Source organism: Magallana gigas, chromosome 5, assembly GCF_963853765.1.
Source record: "Magallana gigas chromosome 5, xbMagGiga1.1, whole genome shotgun sequence".
In the NCBI taxonomy this organism is placed as follows: domain Eukaryota; kingdom Metazoa; phylum Mollusca; class Bivalvia; order Ostreida; family Ostreidae; genus Magallana; species Magallana gigas.
This window is the reverse complement of record NC_088857.1, coordinates 15970080-15991623: the sequence shown is the minus strand read 5'-3', so window position 1 is coordinate 15991623 and position 21544 is coordinate 15970080. Positions and strand designations below refer to the sequence as shown.

Genomic DNA, 21544 nt, shown 5'->3' with positions numbered 1-21544 from the left:
GTAATAACCTTTATAAAAAAAGAAACGTTCGAGGAAATAGATTTCTTGAACCTTGATTTTACAGGGAATCTTCCCAAATTAGTCTTACTGCAAGTATCACATGTCAGGATATTTCAGTTTTATGAGATAATTTTCCAACACAAACATGGTACGCCAGCACTTGCAAATTTCGAGCAATTCAAAAGGAAAACTGAAAGTTTTTAAATCGTTGCTTTCTTAATAGCATCATGCCCACAGCTTATAATTATGTTCCTATGTAAATTGTCCACGGTCTGCCGTGTCTAGATCTGCTAGTGCCGACCTCTTTACCTAAAGGTTGCTTGTAGGTGGTCAATTTATCAATCCGCGTCTGGAAATGGAAAGCATTGAGGAGATCATGTCTGAGAGTGGAGCCATAGTTCTCGATATTGGGCGAGAAGATTCTTGATAAATCCCCCTTTACGATCATTTAGAATAACAGAAATAGTCCAATATATCTTATAGTAAAGGATGCATGCACTTTTTCCACTTGTTTTCGCTTGTATTCTCCAAAAAATTTATATACTCGACTTCCAAGTACATTGCACTATGACTATTTCCCCCCAAGATTTGGAAGTAAAACATTCAACGGATATTCTACTGCAATTGTAAAAACCTACTCTAACCTTTATTCATCAATTAACTTTAACTGAAAACGATGATCTTAAATACAAGAGTCTCATTTCTGATGATTTTAATATGGGGATATGTAAAGAATGATCTACATGATTGTTCAAATGGAGCTTTAATTATATCGATTACAATTTCTTCCAAGTGAGAATGTAATATTGTATCCGACAAATTTGTAAAATGTATGTACGTAATGCTGCTAACAGGTTCTAACTTTGCTACAACTGACCTTCTCTCCCCGTAACCAAAAGAATGACTCCATCTTATTTCTTTTAATATATGTAAAATCTAAAAATATGAAATGAAATGTAGGCTTAATGATGAGCACATTTCTGTGGATAACCAATGACATAAAACTAAGAACATTCTTATATAAATACAGAGTAATTTCTATAAAGTGAAATGAATGTGAAAATAATACGTTCGCTTGTCTAATAAAGTCTTATCATGAAAAACTAGTTTTTTGTCTTAATTATATCCATATAAGCATCCAATATATGAGTGTTGAATTATATAAAATTAACTCATGACAATAAGTACATGTGTTGCAACATGCTTTGTGTAAAGTGATATTTGTTATTGAAAAATGCAAGATGAGCGATTTCTCTGTATTAATTATACTCAATATATGCATGTTGAGTTATTCGAAATTGCAACGTGTTTTATGTAAAGTGATACTGCAGTATTTGTTTCTGAAAAATGTAAGATGAACATGATGATATGACAATCCGAAACGATAAAATATCCAAACTAACAGTAAGGCTACAGATATATGTTTTCTGAAGCAGACAGAATAAGAATTTTTAAAATGATGAAATAATTCATAGTGCTTTAACTCCTTGTTAACGGTTTCAGGGGAGAGACATAAAGGGTTTGCCAGTTCAGCATCTAGTTTATATAACAATTCATAATCTGCTTAACGTCACCTCTAAGATGATAAATAAATCTTACGTCATCAATCACGTGATATTTTTCAGGAGACTTGGTGTTCAACTAATTATCCATCAGATCTACCGTAAAATTTTAAATATGATATTATTGGTCATAAAGTATAATCTAGTGAAAAAAAAAATTCAAATATTTAATAGCTTTAAAATTTAAAAAATTTCCGATATCTTTGTAGAGAACTCTGGAAAATCACACTGTCTGAATATGACCACAATCACCCAGCTCCCTTGAATTCATTTCTGTTTAATTTTTCACAACAATGGTACTTATCGTTTACGAGTCGAAAGGCGATACATTGTTTTTTGGGCGCTACCTCCACTAACCGTAACTTTCATTGTGGTTGAAGCATGCATTGATTCCGTTTGTTTCATCATAATCGACTAAGTATTTATTCAGCAATTTTATTTAAAACATCAATCTGAGAATTAATTTCAGATATCCTTTATTGTCATGTAAATGAAAAAAATAAATCAAATAGTACAGGGACGTATATGTTTGCATTGGGATATAAAGAATCCAAGCCTAAATGTCTAGACTTAATAATTACATTAACAACATTTTATTTTATTTAGGAACATGTTTTTATTGAAAATCAATCATCATAAATTAATTAACCTCTTTGAAATTACATCTGTGGTTGTTTTGCGCTGAGCCATTAATGAAAAATATGGTTTGTGGTACATTATGTTGTTTATCAAGTAAAGTTCTGGGTACTAAATCTTTCAGTGTCTATCAGCGTTTACGGCCAAGATGCAAAATCTGCACAAATTCATTTTTAACAAGAGCAAAAAAAAAAGGACTCTTCAAATTCATAAAGCAATTTAAATTTGTAATTATCTAAAGTAGAAAACCTTTTTCAAAAATACTCTCTTTAATTCCGCATCAATTAGATTGACTGTCCAAATTCAGAATGCTGCCATTATGGATCGAATCCATAAACGATAATTCTGTGATAAATAGTTAAAAGTAGAGACGATCATTTTCTAGAGTTATTAATACACTTTTAGCATCGGTATCAGAATAAATTAAAAGGAACGTGAAAAGACCAGAATATGTTCTATCGAGTACATCGGTCTCGAGGACCCTCCCTTTGATTTGAGGTGAGTCGGGGGTGGTGTAATTAATGTACTTTATATTACAATTTCCCCAATTAAATGAAGACCTTCTCCGTAACACCGGATCCTGTCTTATCATAAATGTCAAATTATTGGCAACAGACCGCATCAAAATAGGCCTGATTGTGGCAAGCTATCTCAGGAATACACTTTATTCAGAAGAAGATACACTTTTATCAAGCCTTTATACGGAAAAGCGCGACCTTCTCGAATATGCCTCTGCCAATATTTGTCAAGAAAAGAAAGGGGTAAAAAAAACTTGGTTGCATTTGCGTCACTGGGTCTTTCAACCAGTACAAGTCCGTATTTTGCTACATTAAGGGAAATGGGACAAATAAGATGAGACAAGAGCAGAGCGTCTGAGCAGGATTGTTTGAGATTTATATCCCCGAGCTACGCTTTTTAATCCTGTCTTTATAGTCACAAGCACGCCTGTTACTTCAAATCTCCGTAGAAAAAAAAAACAACCATGGAATAATCTGCCGGACAATGACGCCAGAAAAACAATGTAAACCTAAACTCCGATAACGAAGCTGAAAAAAAAAATTAACTTCCATAGGAATTTCATGCTACATACATCTCTTCAGATAATAACTCAATAAAAATGGCCTTTAATGTCGGACAAATCTCGCTGATGATCCAAATATAGAGAAATTTCCAAGCATATCCAGACGGATTAATTTTACTACCGCTGTTCTTTAAAGTAAAATTTTTTCGCATGTTTCTCTGGAAAGATAATAGAATAATGCAGAATCTAAACGTTGCGTTTCTTTATTCCATGTTTTTTAAGATTGGAATACTGCAATCAATCTGACAATGCTGGAGAGCATTATGACAAAATGACGATGAAAAATCCCGACAGTAGCTCGTATATCGAATTTCTGGGACCACAAAATGTTTGATGAGTTTAGATTTAAACTATTTATACAATGCAATGTTCATAAATCTTAATAAATAAAAGGAAATTAAAATAAAAGCATCTTGAAATGTCAACTTAGAGGAAAATGATCTAACAAACTAGAGGGAAATATAGTAGCAGACATTCTTTTCATAGCAATAAATTTCTTGAAGTACCCCGCAATCAAAGCTCCATTGTTTGTAATTTAAAAAAGGTTCAGAGCATGTTTGGTAAAATTTTTTTTTTTTTACTATTGTTCATGTATTTTTCCCTCTATATTCAAGTGCTGTACAGTTTTATAGAGTACATCGATTCTATAGAGTATATCGTATATCTGATAAATACCCAGAGATGCCGCGTTCCACTTTATTTCACATCATGCAACATTGTTATATCGTCTGTTCCAGATAAGGGCTCTCTTGATATTGAACGGTTTTTTACGGCCAAAACAACACATATTTCATACTCTGTGCATTATATTTATGACCTCTAGTTCCCTAATTCAGATCAATACGAGACCAAACCCTTAGCATCAGATGATTAAAAAAATATATAGCAAAAAGTGGCTTTACATTTCCCCCGTGGAAAAATACATCTGCTCAATTGTTTATGCTTTCGTATAATGCGATTTATAGGAAGCTTTCTCTGTTGGTGATCTGACAAGTCTGTGACATTATCCTCTTGATTAAACACATATAGATATAAACATGTACCTGCAATTACCAATAAGTTTACCTGAGATCACGAATTTTCATCTGAGCACCATCATACTGATGTTCGATAAACAAAAAAAAAATCTGTTGAGTTTTATCATTAACTTCTTTTCAGAAGTTAATAATTTGGTCTTTCAGGACAAAACTTTTTTAATGTATATAAAATATAACCTTAAAATTACCAATTGTCCTCGTACCAGGGTTTTTGTAATGAAGGGTTGCTTGTGACATATTACATACAGTATTGTCCTGTCCAAAACGGTTAAACTCGGACAAACAAGGAAATCCCATTTATTTCCCTCTATATTCTCTTTATACGGTATGGTTAAGAAACTCCTTTGTATGCAATTTAGCAACAGAGAGGGGGATAGAGAAACAGCTCTCGCAATATTGACCCAAATGTTGTCTGGAAAATATCTCTCGTCATATGGTGGAACATTGAATATTTACATAATTTTTTTCTTTTTCCATATTATTGTCAAAAGACAAACTCATAACTAAGTGCATAAAAATTTCTCTAAACATATTTTATGGCTTATCGAATCTGATTATTTTAAATTACTGCGTACCCCATTCAAAGCATTGCCCAGATTTGTGAAAGGTCTAGGCCACGGCTGCTGGTGGGAATGGGCACTGTTTATTATAGAAAAAATGTCAGGTGTTATAATCCACCATGTCTATTGCAATATAAATTGTCACGCGCCAAAATATCAATTATTACATTTTTAACAAGAGAAGGAAGGGCATTTAACAAGCAAAAATATCTTGAAGATAGACAATGCAAATAAAAACGGCTAAGCTCAATTGCGTGTATATCCGTTGTTTTACAATGTTAACTTTCCACAAAGCATCCTTGGATAAATGTCTGTCAATATTTATTTGTTTTTAGATGTTAGAAGCTTTGCCTCGCTTTCTTTAGACTTCAATATTTCGAAACATTGACTACAAATACATTCATTATGGCTACTGATTGTAAGATTTCTGATTGACAATATGATTATAATAAATAAATATTTTCTTAACCAAGGCGCAGATATTTTTTATGCATTTTTTAAAAAATATTAAAGATCCCCCCTCAACCTTTCAGAATCCAAATGTTGTCTCTTAAAGCGGTTGGTCTAAAGATCTGTAAGATATAGAAATAAAAAAAAACTTATTGGGCCATAACTATGCATTATTAATAGAAAAAGCAAGTAAATTTTCCTTATTCTGAGCGAGATAACTCGCTCCAAAAACTGTTGTCATATTGATCGTTATTAAGTAGCACTCTTAATTGAATCTCATATTTACTTGGTAAATACTTCACTGTGTTCAGCTTTATATATTGAATACAAGCTTTGTACTATTGCCGTGCCACCATAACACTACAAGCTTGCCATAGGCATTTATTTTATTCATTAATCTTCCCAATTTTCCTTTAAGTAGAAATCAGCAGGCCTGGATGAAAATATAAACATGAATTAACAGCCAAACTTATTACTTTTCCTACAATGTACAGAATATATTTAATCTTTTCCCGATTCATGCGTTGTATCGGTTCATTTAAGTGTATTTTCTGAAAAATGGACAATGCAAGGTCTGCCATCAGAGGCATTATTTTGAAAAAATCCTCCATTAACCCATAGGTCATCGAGTACAAAATACTTCTGTAAAACAGCCGACTGTGATAGACTGCACTCTCTACACCAACTTTTCCCCCCTTCAAAATCATTTAATTTTCAATGCTTCCAATCTGCTGATCGTACATGTATCACCACTATCTTGAAATTCATTCTCTATTCCCAGGGATTGTTTATTTACATACACCCTCCCCTCCCCAAGATATATAAACTTTTGGCTTGATACTTCATCAGCATTCTGCACCTAGTTGCCATTACACCTCTAAAATACTGCGCAAAATAAAATAACAAGAAAGATATTCTCCAACTGATACAAATCAATACAAACATAACTTATTCAGGGTATGTCAGACCCATAGTTATTTTTTGAACACTTTTCGAAGCAATTTAAGCTCCTAAATCACAACACATTAAATATAAATGCCTATACAACAATACTGAGTAACATTTGAAATGTTTGTAAAAGGAGAGGTATCAACAAAACTCTGAAAAAAAATTTCATGACATCACAACATAATTTAAGCTCTTTAGAAGACAATTCAAGCAATATGCACTATTCCATGATTTTTTTTTTCTGTGTGCAATTTCATTGGCTTTTTAAATACTGGGTAATGCACTCTTTATGTTCTGTAAGAACTCTGTCATTTACCTCTTGGACAAATCAATCATACAAAACCTAAAATAAACTCAACAAGCATTATTTTCCAAAATTTATTCAAGCACATGAAGTCAACTCCATACAAGATCTGCTCTGTGAGCACTCTATCCCATTTGTGAGTATGGATACATGATCCCTCAATGCCATTTCACTTAACCAAATGACAACAGTAATAAACAACATTAATATTGTATACTAATTGTTTCAAACAAAGGCATAACATTTATTAACATCTGTGTCAAGTAAAACATTATCTCTTTTAAAAAAAAACATGTTTGACAACATGTGGGGACCAATAGTGACATGATCCTGCAAAGTAAACAGATCTTTCACAATGTACAGAAATAGGATAAATCATACTGAGAGAAAAGTCTATTAAGAGAAATAAAAATTTCCATTGCAATCCTTCACCCTTCGTACTCCTCATTTTCGGCTCCCTCCTCTTCCTCGCCCCCATTCTGGTCCTCAGGGTTGTACCCTCCGTACCCTGTGTACTGGTCGACATCCTCTTCTTTAACAACTGGGACCCCGTCCTCGCCAAAGTCTTGATCCGCCCCTTCATCTCGCTTGCTTTCCCGATCTCGCTTGCGATCGCGACTTCTGCTTCTTCTGGTTCTCTTTCTTTCACGAGATCGGCTTCTTTTTCTTTCTCTTGATCGACTCCTTCTGCTCCTCTTGCGTTCCTTTTCCTCTCCTGTAACCATTTCATCAATTTTATGTTACATATTTATGCATTTTTATACTTCATAACTAGAAGGATTATTCTCCCTTTACATAGCTATGTGCAATGGAACAATCCATTTTCTTTATGATTAGCATTTCATAACATAGGATTAAAGGACATAAAACTCCTTTACGTTCGCTTTATAAGCTAACAGATATCAGAATATAAAACTGCTTGACTTTATATAGATGTGAATGAAACTGTTAATGAGGGAGTAACCTACCTGGCTCTTCCCTTCTGGGCCTTTCTCTATCTCTGCTTCTGCTTCTCCTTGGCGGTCTCTCTCTGCTTCGACTTCTCCTCGGTGGTCTTTCTCGACTTCTACTTCGTCGGCGACTGCGGTCCCTGGCAGGAGATTCCTCTCTGCCACGGTAGGAACTACTGCTGTAAAATCCAACAAAAATATGCATTTTCACCATTTTGAAAATAAACATAAGATTTTCATGTATATTTTGAATACAGAATAGTGTAATTATGTAGTTTCAGGAAATTTGAAGAAATTAAAATATTTATGAGTATTAAATGCAGTTTTAAACACATAGGCTAAATTACTATTAGTCTCATTTGCTTTTTTTTTCTTTTTTTTTTTATAATAAATGGAAATCAACAAACCAAAGAAAACTGTTACTTTAATGTTACTAGGTTGCAGGCAAGTATCAGACTTTTAATTTTGATTGACTTAGATCATAACCTAAATTATGCCACAAAAAGAACTGAAAAAAGATGCTGAATGTTTTAAGATGATTAAGATCCCTCTGATCTCACAGGAAGTGAACGTTGTTTACCTGAACTCGTCTCGTCCAGAAAAGCGAGTGTTTTCATCTGGCCCACCTTTCCTGGTTCCTCCTAACCCACCTCCTACATAAGTTACAAACAAAACTCATATTAGAGAAAGGTAATATAACTGTTGCAGAGACGAAGAAAAAAATTCACTGCATAGTTAAACTAGAGGACACTGAAAGAACTTGATCATCATGTGAATGGTGATGTAAAGATTGGAATATGATGTGAGGATAAGAGCAATCTTGTCTGTCTAATGCTCTACAAAACATGAAATATTGTGTATTTATAGAGAAATTATCTTTTATATTTGCTACATCACATTGCAATTGCAAAAATAGGATATCTAGTCAAAGACCAATTCTATAAATATATAAAACAAGGTTTTATGATTTATTTGAGGACAGATGATAACCCACCCACCCATTCCTACAAACAAATATACTGAACTATGCTATCTGAATTGAATTTCATTGAAGAGTTGTTGTAGTGCAGCTTGCTTCTAAAAAACATTAGTCTTTGTATATCCATGAAATTATTTGAAAATCAAAGTTTAAAAAAAAATGTGAATGTTGCATGTTTCCCTTCTGTAATATGGTACGCTGGGAAGTATTCATAAAATTGCCAAATCAAAACATCAATTGAGAGCAGGTTACTTGGAAATTGCAAGGAAATAGAGTCTGTCAAATGTAACTGATCTTTCTCCAATTTATGATGTCTATGAAGTTTTTTTTTAGCTTCCAAAATAGATCTTGTAAAATTAACCAATGTTAAGAGTTAACATACATCTTGTCAATTGCTCAAGGTTTATGATGTGAGCTATAGAAACCCCAATCTGCCGTACAGAACATATCACATCACTGGTTTCAGAAGTCTCTCCTCTGTTCCTTAACATTGGAAGATACTTCAATTTGCTTATTTGCTTGGATTTGAAAAGAGGAAATTGTCTTGGGAATACTTTTTTACCCACAAAGCTAAATTGATCCTTCAGTTAAACACAAAAGATTAATCAGTACAGGAAAAAGATGAAGTCCCCTTACACCGGACATCAACATGTTTTCTGGAAATTCCATGCCGATAACTCTTGGAACGATGGAATGAAGATATCCCAAAAGTTCTCAAAAAAGATTATCCAAGTTTCAGTTGCAAACCAAGTGTATTTTAAGAAGGAGTGCAGGATTTTGGGCTGATTATCAGGCAGAGCATAAAACAATTCTAGGAAGATATATAATAAGACACAGGATACGATGAGTCTTGGAACCTGGTAATGTGGTTACAAAATGGAGAAGATTGACTTGACAGTGAAATAAATGTTCAACGTCATAAACAAAATAACAAATCTCCTAATAATCTTAGTAGAGATGATGAAAATTTACTTCAACACGAAAGCATGCAATGTTTTCTGCATCAAAGCTATCTGCACTTTGTTATTGCAAAGTGATGTGAGAATTGAAGACATTTTTCATTTGATCAAATTCCAATGCTACATATTAAAAGGATAATCTAAATTAAGTTACAATGGGTCTAAACATTGTTGTTCATGCAACTGGAATTGAAGATTGATAAGAGAAGTTGAGTCAAATCTCTGACAATGAGCCAGTCAGTGGGCATGTTAATGTTCCCTAAAAAGGTAGGTGGTTATGTTACATTTCTAGAAGTTAATTAGTGAGCATAAATTGCAGTATTATCCAGAGAAGTGTTCGGATGGCAATTCTTGCTTGGCTTTTTTTCTACCTACCTAATCTTCTTGGCCTCCAACCTTTGACTGTTCTTCCTCTTTCCACGTCAACCAAAACACGTCTTCCGTCAATTTTCTTTCCATCTGCATGTTTGTATGCAGCTAAACAAGAAAAAAGCTGCAAGTCATCTGAACTAATCTATCTCTACAGATTTTGCAGGAAAACTTATCATAATTACATATCAGACTACAACACTGCAATCCATGTTAATACACAATGTCATGGTTGTCCAGAATTTGATTGAAATATTGGCAATGGTAAAGTTTGTCTATAGTAGATAAATAATCTGACTAAACTGTCTCACATGTAATTCAATTGCTTAAAAGCATTCATATTTTTTTTTTTGTTATAGAGTTTTTTTGTAACACATGCTCTGCCTAATGATCTTTTTATTAAGTCTTGCTTTCAATGATGTTGGATTCTGTTCTGTTGCAACTTGGACTAATAAACGTGTGAAAATTCTATCTTTTTATTGTATTTCTGGGAGATTGCAGGGCTGTAATTTGACCTTGATCAGCTGAAACTTAAAATATACTACTACAGATACATGTATTGTTTTTGAACAATGATTTTCTAATAAGCTTTGTTTAATAATTGCCCTCCCTCCAGCTTAATGTAGCTTTAAGAAAATCATTGATTCTTTACTACCTCCAATGATGCTGGAACCTGCAAAGCAATTCTTTAAAAGTACAATACATATTTGCTGCGTATGGAAAGTGGTCAAAAGTCCTAGCAAAGGGTCACCGGATACCTACCCAAGGGTTTTTTTTTTTTTTAATTTCTTCTAATTTTGAATTTAAAAAAAAATAATAAAATTTTGCCAAAAATTTATTTTGATTTCTTTTTCACAACATCTACAATTAATTATCAACATCCAAAAATTTGTCAATTCAGAAAATACCTGGTCACTTACGCAAATTCTGTAAAACTCTTCCCCATCTAAACTGATGCTTTTTCTGCTTTGAACACCCAAATGGCAGACATGAGGACATGTCTTCGTGGAAGGCAACCTCCATCTTACCTGATTATCTTTAATTTTTTTTTATATCTTACCTGAGTTTAATTCTACATTTTAATTTTTGTCTTACCTGATTTTTCAGTTATTTTTTTCATTTTAAAAACTTTACATTTTTTTTAATGGCTTACCATTCCCCATTAAATAATGAATACAGACTGCACCTAGACAAGGGCAAAATGAGGGGGGCTTATCAAAGATTTGGGAACTAGATGCCTTTAATCAAATATTTTAATCTAAGAAATTTAATGAAAGATTAATTAAAAAAATAAATTTTTACAAAAGGGGAAAAAATCATGCACCCTTTTAATCAAAGAACTTTTTGAAACTGTCCACATGGCTTGATATTGTACTGGGCTTGGGGACAAATGATTGTCTTACCACTCCCATACAAACCTATCATTGGCCAGCAATTAATTTCTCACGAGTCAGATTGGGTGAATCGAACAAGAAGGGTCTATTTCTACCCATTCTGTTCTCTCATTCTGAAGGAGAAATAAGAGACATTGGTTAGAATGTCAAGGAAATGTGTATTTTAAAGAAAATTATTTTTTTCAAGGCAGTGATACACAATTTCTGATCGAAAAAAGGTAAAAACACATTTTCAAAGCCACAATACTTACCACCCAAAGAATAAAAAACAATTTGTTAATCATAAAAATAATATGGATAATGTTTCATTAGGTGAGCACCTGTTTTTTTTTCTTCTAGAAAATACCGAATAAACATGACTCTTGGCTTTTCCCACAAAAGAGGATGATTATAATAAAAATCATATAGAAATAACCCAATTCAATTCATCATTTAAATATATCCTTGCTTTATTCTTTTCAGTCTTTTTTTTGCACAAATTCTGTAAACTTAGATCTTTATCTAATCTGAAATAACACTTGTGATAAAACATTCCTGACACCCAATAAATCACAGACAAGTTTATATCAGTTGTGCAGATGAGGAGGAAACACAAGCAGTAACTCTGAAGAGTTGTTTACTTCAAGAGTTTGGTTAATGTCAGAACCAACAGTAAAATCGCTTTTAGTGCCTACAACTAAGTCACCAGCTCAGCTTTTGAATCTTATTGCAAGGAGGACCCTAAAGAACACAAAATTCTGATAACATTGCAAGTCCCTGGCTTGTTTCAAGGAACACTCCTTTTTTTAAACTGCTACACTGACTGAAGTCTTCTGGGATTGTTCTCAGTTTATATCCAAAATCAATCTGTCCAGATTTCCCAGAAGACCCCAAGACAGGAAGTAAAAGGTTGCCATGGTGATTGTTACTTACAATGCATGTCCCTCTCATGTTCAAACTCTATAAATGCATATCCCCTTGGTTTTCCTGAAGTTTTGTCTGACACCAATGAAATCTGAAAAATACACAAAGAATTGATAAATTTAATAAAATGTTTTTCAAAGCTTCCAGATAACCAAAACTTCATTTCTTTACTTTTTCCTGCCCTGTAATTATTACAAATTAAGGATTCATTTGGACTAATAATTTTGCCATCAAATTATTGTCCACAATTTTCTCATGCAACTTAAGGAATTATAACCATTGTGAGATCAATATTGTACTGTATTCTTAGTACAGCTCTTTTTTTAACAAGAAAAATGATGTTTGGTAAGCAAGTTAATCTTTGCACTTCTATAGTTGATGAAGTACAGTCTAATTATGCACACAACAAATTGCCTATCTGAATCTTGTCTTGGAATCTCAGCAAAGAGATTCAAACACCACTAAAAGTGTTCTCACAGGGGAAAAATTGTTTATTGTGTTTCTGCATATGCTGTTCATTACTACTCATGTCTGTACTTCCATTCCTGATTTTCAAAATCTCTCATTGAGGTTAGTTAACTTGTCTTAATGGATCAAGATGGTCTCATATTCTTGACATCAAAATAACAACCTCAATTACACTTCTTGGATGACACTTTTCCAGCAAATACAAAGTGTAAAAGAATGTAAAAAACTTTCACAATCAAAACCTCTTTACATACCTAATTCAATCCCAATTCTTTGATGTGTAAAATATGTTTTCTTTTTGTTATCTTTACAATGAAATGCACTTCACTAAATAACTGTAGACTTATTTTACTGAGATAATAAACCTCTAGTTTACAAGAGGACTTCTGGTAATCTAACAATTTTCAAGATAAATAACAAATTCCAATAGTGTGCTGAAACTGGAATCAAACTGATTTTCCTCAATTCTCAATAATCAGCTTGGCTCCATTTATCATTATTGATTTTGTAAATAAATCTGTCTACATAAAGGTCTGTTTGACCTAGCAGTAGAGTAAAAAAATATAGCTGAATAAACAATAACAGATTAAGAAGGGGAAAAAAATTGAGGGTTGAAAAAAGACGTCATAGTAAGAAAATGTCAAGCCCATCACACCAGCGTACATTTATTCTCACGAATTATGTGCCATATTTTCCACAAAACACAAACCCATGGCACTGACTGTGTTTCTTGTCTGTAACATGTCTGCAGCACAGGCAGTATTTCTGATAAGTTATTCTCAGAATCCAACAACTGTCATACACAAAGATACACTTATCTCACCCTAATTAAAAATGGCAGGTCATATCTTATTGAATGTTTCATGAACTCAATACATCTACAAATCCTAATAAAAAAGATTAAAGAAAAGTACAGATTATCATCCAAAATCCATTTACAAGAATGCTTTTTCCTATTTTAAGCAATAGTATATTTGCTCATCAATTTTTTCTGGTTCGAACAAAATCAGCAAATATAAATAATGACTGGGATCCTAATCAGCTCTCTACAATGCTGGAATTTCAGGCATGACCAGCGAAAATACAGTGCACAGACATCCCATTCTAACTTCAGAGCTTCAAATTTTGCAGACATACATTTCATGTAACCTTGCTAATCATCGCTGCTTCCCTTGGTTAAAAATGACTTTTCTTCCTTTCTGCATAACGTCATCATCTTGCCATTATACAGGGGTAAGCAACGGAAGTTGGAGGGAGAAAGAGGAATACTTTAATCTGATCCGATTTTATTTTCATCCGAGAGCTTTCATTGGGGCTATCGATAGAGATCAAACGAGGAATAATTTTCCCCCCTGATATACAGTTAGTTTATCCCTGTTTTACTCCATGTTTTGAAGTGGATTCTATATTTATGGTTTGGAAACTTCAGCAACCATTGAAGATCAAGTTGGAAAAACAGGAGATCTAAACTTTTGTTTTGACCTGTTTTATGTATTTCTCCCAACATCTTGATTCTATTTTGGAATATTTATGGATTGTTCTTTTTAAATGTCTAGGATATTCTTACCATCAGCGAGTGGTTTAGCCATCATATTTTCAGCTGAAGTACTTGAACGAAATTTCAATTAACTGGTGAAGTTTATGCACTTAAAAGATTGAAAACCTATTGAATGTTGTCAATGGATATCAATGATATGGCCCAGCTTTCGAAAACTGCAATCAGGAGTTGTCCCATTTTGTTGTTATAGCAACCACTTTCATCAGTTGTCCAATCTGTGCTTTGCTGAAAACTCTGTACATGAACAGTCACTCTCATTTTGTGGGAACTGTTAAATGGTTCAGGGACTGGAATTTAAGCCAATTTTCTTGGAATGCGTTTCTGATGCATACAAACCGAGTGTCCATATGGTTTTGGGGTTCTGAAGAGGTTAGTTTTTTTCTTTACTTTTCACCCTTACCTAACCTCTCTCTACAGTGGATACTAATTGTAATTGTCCTGACCCAAGTGTTGTGTCCAAAACCATGATAATGGACGCAGGGGTTGCCACTTGACATTACCATATTACAAAGATAAATAGCCTCATATTACACCATTTACTGGAGCTGACATTTAAAATAGTTGAGATGACAGCAAAATTTCATGGTTTCCCCATAAACAAATGTTGCGCCAATTTAGATAATTAACTATAACAGCAAAAGCTAAAATATCCTTTTGAGGAATTCAAATTGTTTTAAGTAACAATCCATGAAGCAGTTCATCATCCTCTTTGGTCCACCCAACCTAACAGTACATCTAGACCCCACTTACATCAATCATCTCATTTTTTTTCAATACAGGACACTTATTGTGCACTGATGAATCTTTTATATCATATTTCACATTTTTAAAAACATATTTCTTGTAAAAGAAAACAATGAAATCAATATCAGTTTATTCATTTAAGGTGGCTGAAATGTTAACCTATTGCCTCACTGACCACCAAATCTCTAATTTCATCTTTTGTATAACAGAGACAGAGGAAATTCTGGTAAAGATAAGACTGTCAAAATGACAAGTTTCTTTCCTCAGTTAATCTTCTATCTGATTGGAAGGTGTGGGTGGGGGAAGGAAAAGAAAATTGCAGCTGCCATTAAACATCTGCAATCCATCTTTCTAAAGTTTCTATGGAATAACCCCACACACATTTTTTTCCTCTTTCCCTATACCTAACATTTTCTTTTTCAGATTTTCTTAACCGTCTTCCCTTGATAGAAATGATTTTTATATAATCTGCGACAAAACAATAAAGATTCACCAATAAACCAGATGATGAAACTACCATTATGACAGCCAGAGGAGCATTTTAATCGTTTGCAAGGATAAATCTGTCACAAAACTTGCACTGTCACACATATCACTCAAGAAATTCTCTGGCATCAAAAGGTATTTTCACAACAACTTCAATTAGAAAATGCATTTCAAACAGCCACTCCGTTACTTAGGATGTTGTAGATCATATCTGGTTATTAGCTACTATTATTTAGTTTAAAAGCACTTTATAGCTCTGCTGTTTTAGTTTTTAAAATGAGTCTTATGAAAATCCTAAAGAAAGTCTGTGAGTATCCCTTAACAAACATACTATCTGCATCATTCTCACTTTTGAAGAGATAGAACAAATACTAGCAAATGGGCAATATACAGGGAATATAATGAAGCTCAGGCTTAATATTGTATGCATCAATACACCTATTAGTATACACCCACTTCTACTCATGTGTATGTTCATGGAAAAAGTGACTGCCTGGCGCGTTTGTTATCTTTTACAAAAGTAAAAGTATATTTTTGAAAATCATGTTTTTTAATCCAAAACTGCATACTAATTTGCCTGTTTGAATTAAATACTTCTTATGCCATCATGCTATCTTTTATAATCAAGTAATTTCCACTTGATTTGAGATACAATTTCAAGATGTAGTAAGCAACCTTAACTTGTACTGTCTTTCCACAATGTTTTGTATTGTAAATAATTTTGATAAGGGGGTGTAATTTACTTTCTTGTCTCTGTAACAAATTGAGATTTCTTTTACATTGCACAGGCGGTATAAAATCTTAATACACAAGTGGTCACTTTAAAAAATCTGTATATGTTTGTCTTTGAATCCTATTTGGTATTGATGCTGATGGAGCTCTACATTTTGTGGGGTATTCCCATACATCTTCATTTACAATTCTAAACTGACACCTGGCATTTCAGCAAGCTTCCTTTTTTTCACTGCTTTGCACTGATATACTAGACTGCACTCAAGTCTGAGCCACTCAATTCTAAAAACAAATCTAGGAAAAACAGATGATTTCTTCCTAAAAATTTTTTTTACAAGACTTTGCCATAAAAATGGGAAAAGGGATCAAAACTGTCATTTTTACATGCTCTTTTGGCCTTCAGAGATAACAGGTTCTTCAACTTCTTTAACACACAAAATCCATTGGCAAATTTTTTTCAGCTTTAAAAGAAACTTTTAACAGTCCATTTTTAAATTTTAAAATAGGTGCTACATGAAATCATACATCTGATATAAATATATATATCTAGTAAATCTAAAGCTGTACTGTAAAATGTACTAGTATATCAACTTACACAACTACAGTACAATGTACTAGTACTACACTGTACAAAAAAACCCATATAACTAACAACTAACAGGGTTCAGAAAATTGCTAAAACATGTTTGTAAACACAGAATGTTGTTTCTGCTGTTGGATGCTCTTAAATCAAATGGATGAAGGGCTCTGTCTCTATTTCTTAGGAAAACATTAAACTGTCTTAACTTTTTGACTCTTTACTTTTATTAGATCATAGTAACAGTTATTCGCCAAATGATCCAAAATTTCAGATAAAGGTCATCCACTTTTACTCCTCTAGGGATTTCAGAGGACAAACATTGTGAAATTCAAGAAGATTAGGATGTTGATTGGAAAGCTGTTGTTACACTGGTAAATACTTGAGTCTTTATAAGCAGCAAATTGGAGCAAGATGTAGTTATTTAAAAAACTTACCTGATTACTGCCCTGATTTTAAATTAGACCCTAACCTTTCATACTTTGGAATCCTTCAAATTTGTGTGGATTGCAAGGGGTTTTTTTTGTGTTCATGATTCAATGCATAAATTTGTGTGTAAAGGGTACCAATGAATAGGTAAAAAAAAGTATGCTTATTATAGTTGATATTATGCAACACTGAGAGAGAGAGAGAGAGAGAGAGAGAGAGAGAGAGAGAGAGAGAGAGAGAGAGAGAGAGAGAGAGAGAGAGAGAGAGAGAATATACGTGTGCTTACTTTTCGAATTGATCCATACACTTCAAATTCTCTGCGTAGCTTGGACTCACTTGAATCATAGTTCTGAAAAAAGAAGAAATTCATGAGAACTTCTGCAAAGAACATTTTTAATCAAATTCATACAAGTATTTTTGTTTGGAATTACTTTGTAAACAAAACATTTAAAAACATTTCATAATATAAATTTTATATTAATGCAAAAAAATCTGGACACATATGTAATAACTGCATATCACAGACAACAGTAATTTTCCAAGTTGTTTTCCTTTAGTTAATCAGGTATTGGCAATGGTTGACCTTTCAGACAATAGCAGACAGTGTTTATTTTATACTTTTCTTTATTCCCAATTCTGTGTTTTATGAGCCTTGAATAAAGTCTGCAAGAGGCTGATAAAGAATTCCTGGAGATGGACATTGAGAATTTGATACAACATAAGAAGACCCTGCTTTATTTCAGCCCTATATAAAACTGCAGCATAGAATCAATGGCTCTCAACTGATGGCCATGCAATGGCCACACCGATATGTTCCGATAATAATGGCCACATTGCATGCCCTGACAGGATCTGATAGTTCAGGCCAGATCAATGCTCAGGAGAAGGAAAAGATCATTTCTCCTGTCATGCATAGCTGACAGTCCACTATTTCCCTATTTAATGGCTATAGCAAAGATAAAGAGCGTGCAAAGCCAGTAATAGACCGTTTTCAAAATTCCTGTTTAAAATCTCTCCTTTTTGCAATTCCTTAAGAATCAGATAAAATCAGATAAAACAGAATTATAGAATTAAACCACTTATACTTTTTAAAACTGACCACTATGCTTAAGTTCTTTTTTGTAACATCCGATTTTTGGGGATTCACCTATCTATGTCATTGATTTTCATCCCTTACAAGTACACAGTTTTAAAAATCAATAACCTAGATTATATTGAGAGATATGATAAACTAACCAAGCTGGAAAATGAAAGATCAGAATTCATCAATACTCCTTTAGTATTTGTATTTAACTGTCTTTGTTCAATTAACTAATGATTATGAAATTAGTTAGGGGGGAAGGGGGGTAACGTTCTCTGCATTACTAGACAAAGTGTTCATTGTGTGATACAAAAAGCCTAATAAATCTGTCATGCAGAAAGCAACTAACAACATACAACTGCATAATTTTCCTAAAATAATTACTTTGCTATTCTGTGAAAAGCAAACATCCATTTTCATTTGGTTTTTGTTCTAGGCCTCCCAGGAGACAATTAGAATGTACTCGTTTAATGTAAATTAACACAATCAAACATAAAACTGTTTAAAAATACTGGTACTCAATTATTCATCTATATGTGTATAATGCAGAGTACGTTATTAGACTGCACAATATGAATGTAACTTGAACAGTTTTCAAAGTATATATACATGCATGTTAAATTCCATGGGGAATCTTTTGGATATCTCTGACCTATTAGACTGAAATGGAGATATGATTTTATGCATAATTCATCAGTTATATATCTCAGTACTGGTATATCTGAAACTTGCCATTTATTTTTAAAACAAAGGCATCCATTAGCTGCAGAGAGATGATTACTAACTCATTTGAACAACGGAAACTTTTGTCGATTCCATTTCCAATTCCAACAATTCCATTTATGTTCTTTTTAAAAGAATGAATGAGATTATGAGGGAAACGAGATGTGCAAATGTCTGAATTCAAGCACAAAATACTTCAAAAGTTGACTAATAATAAAATTGGGAACTTTTTCTCTATGTTTATAAATAAATACATAACTTGGCAACATCATGGCAAAATATTTACCTTAACTATGTACACGTAACCGCTAAAGGATGAAGTAGTCTAGAATGAAGTTAAACATCCACATCCCCCCCCCCCCCAGTTTTTTATTCCAAACTATGGTATATTTACCAATCTACTTTTCTGTAAATCTATCTGCAAATCAAAGACCATGCACACTCGTGCACAGAGGCAATAATAGAAATGTCATCTAAAATCTTCCTCAGTTGAAACTTCTAATCTTTTAATCACTCAATATGAGAAAATCAGGCCATTGCATTTTTCATACAAGTTACAATGCCCCATCACTGTCACCAATTGCTCTTATCCTTCATAACAGTGCTCAACAAAATATGTGTTCCCTCATAATCTCGGCTCAATAAATTTCTGACAAATCTGCCATCTGCACTGCAGCATCAACATATTAATAGGCAGCAATTAATTGGTGCATGTGATCAAGTGCCTCAATGATTTTTCACAAATATCCTAGAGTGATTATCACCTGTACTTGTCATACATTGTGTATGGCTGCTCATTGGCTTATATTAACAACAGAAATGAAACTCGCAGTTGGTTCCAGTATGTACAGTAGTAATGGATATTATTTTCATGTGACTCCAAAATCGGTGTCATTTACACAGAATAAACCGTTCATCAATAAGCTGTGAGAACTTGTGATCATGTGACACTTTCTGTAACGGAAATCTATTCAATCACTGAATCCATTTGGAGATCTGTGTCAATGATTAATTTACCTTGTGGAAAAGGAGGAATGGGAGTGCATTTAAGAATCACTGCCATAACAATAGGATAAAACCTTTTCATGGAATTGTCCTCGAACCCGAGACTCAGACTTCATTGATTTCCAGATGACATATCTTTGCTTTACGGCACTGCATATTAAGAGAGGAACCCGAAAAGAGTACTGATTAGTCGATTTAAATGTCCATTTTATCCCTGTCATTTAGTTTTAACAGATATCTCGATTAAGTGGAGAGTATCAAATGAAGAGAGAATCGGTGTATTAGAAAGACAATAATCAGATTTAAATCAGTGTTAAAACTGGGGATAACAAGAAATTTCAGTGGTGTCATCTGGAAGTAAAAGTGTGGAAAAAGATACGTCAACTGTGGCATATGCAGGCAATGACAACTTTGCTCTTGATTGGATCCCCTTTTATTCCGCCTGGAAATTAATCACAAATCCAAGTTTAAACAGCAAAAATTAATTTGCAGCTGCAATCACAGGGGATTTGGTCTTCTCTCAATCTTCTCCACTTCAGTGAAGAAAGTATTACAGGGGAGAATCTACAGTAAAAGTTAGATCTGTCTTTGACAGTCAGTGGCTGCTTCTCCTCCACTAAGGCTAGTGGTTGGAAGAAAGGACCAATTAGTGACCTCTTAAATCAAGGATGATTTGATCAATCTGGCTGTGAGGAAAAAAAACTAGTATTTTTACCCGACTTCACAGCTATATAAGAGTGCCAGTTGTTTTTGGATGTAAAATGTGCAAGGATTTCTTGAATTGAGACCAAAAAAAAAAAATGTGGTTGCATTGCATTTCCCTCTCTGTTAGATAGAACGGAGTTTGTTTAGATTAGAAATCACACAAGAAGTGATTTACATATGTTCACCTGTACTGGCCAATGAATGCTGGTGTACTCTTTGAAGCCATGTTTCCATTCTCTAGTTCAGCAGGGGTATGTACATTTTTTTTCAAAAAAATTGTAATAATTTCTAAGAAAAATGCATTGAAAATATCAGAGGTTAAGGTTTTATCAGACAATTTGCATCATGCAGTCAAAATTGCAACAAACTTGTTCTCCTTGGATAAACAAATCCTAAATCAGTCAATATCTGAAGTCATGTCTTTATCGTAAAGGTTACAAAACTTTTGAAGCTAACATCATGTATCCATGGCCATGCAAACTTCTTGGTTAAGTTTAAAATAAGAATAGTCTTAAATTTGTTTAATAAAATATTCCCACTAAATAGCAAATTTCTCTATCCTTCTGCCAATGTATAATTTAACCAAATTTTATCTGTAATTTTATAAAAATGTAAACATTGTGAGGACATACAGATACCATCATTAGCTACTAGGCAATACAACGAAAAAATTAAAAACTGGCAACGTGTTTCAATGAATCAATACATTCAATATTTCAGCCCATCGCAGCCCTTTCTAATTAATAATACATAACTTATGAGAGTTGCTGATGACTATCAACAATCATTAAAATATGAAATATTCATTACACTTTTGACGTAGTGTTGAACACAACAGTGGGTGTGATCAAGTTTTAAAATATCCTCCATTTACCCAGTTTAAATCCTGTATCAATAATTAGTC

General features: G+C 33.3%; 2 protein-coding genes across 10 annotated transcripts in view; one reads left to right on the top strand and one right to left on the bottom strand.

Moving 5' to 3' along the window:
• LOC105318288 (potassium voltage-gated channel subfamily A member 1) overlaps window positions 1-21544 on the top strand; it is a 67830-nt gene that overhangs the window by 6483 nt on the left and 39803 nt on the right. For 3 of the 5 annotated variants that reach the window (XM_066084767.1, XM_066084766.1, XM_034472738.2), the window contains exon 1: window positions 13901-14527. The exons of 1 other annotated variant lie outside the window; for it this stretch is intronic. In XM_066084767.1, coding sequence (XP_065940839.1) covers window positions 14399-14527 — 129 coding nt within the window. In that variant the 5' untranslated portion in view covers window positions 13901-14398. Of the gene's footprint in view, window positions 1-13900; window positions 14528-19625; window positions 20892-21544 lie in introns of those variants that run through there. One more of the 5 variants, XM_066084771.1, reaches the window with a different exon arrangement.
• The window catches only part of LOC105318287 (U1 small nuclear ribonucleoprotein 70 kDa), a 32639-nt gene continuing 17733 nt past the window's right edge, over window positions 6639-21544 (bottom strand). For 4 of the 5 annotated variants that reach the window (XM_066084776.1, XM_066084777.1, XM_066084779.1 and 1 more), the window contains 6 exons: window positions 17413-17475; window positions 12142-12223; window positions 9842-9943; window positions 8109-8181; window positions 7547-7707; window positions 6639-7293 (listed from right to left, as the gene is read on the bottom strand). In XM_066084776.1, the coding sequence (XP_065940848.1) occupies window positions 7007-7293; window positions 7547-7707; window positions 8109-8181; window positions 9842-9943; window positions 12142-12223; window positions 17413-17475 (768 nt within the window). In that variant the 3' untranslated portion in view covers window positions 6639-7006. The remainder of the gene's footprint in view (window positions 7294-7546; window positions 7708-8108; window positions 8182-9841; window positions 9944-12141; window positions 12224-17412; window positions 17476-21544) is intronic. The other variant, XM_066084780.1, reaches the window with a different exon arrangement.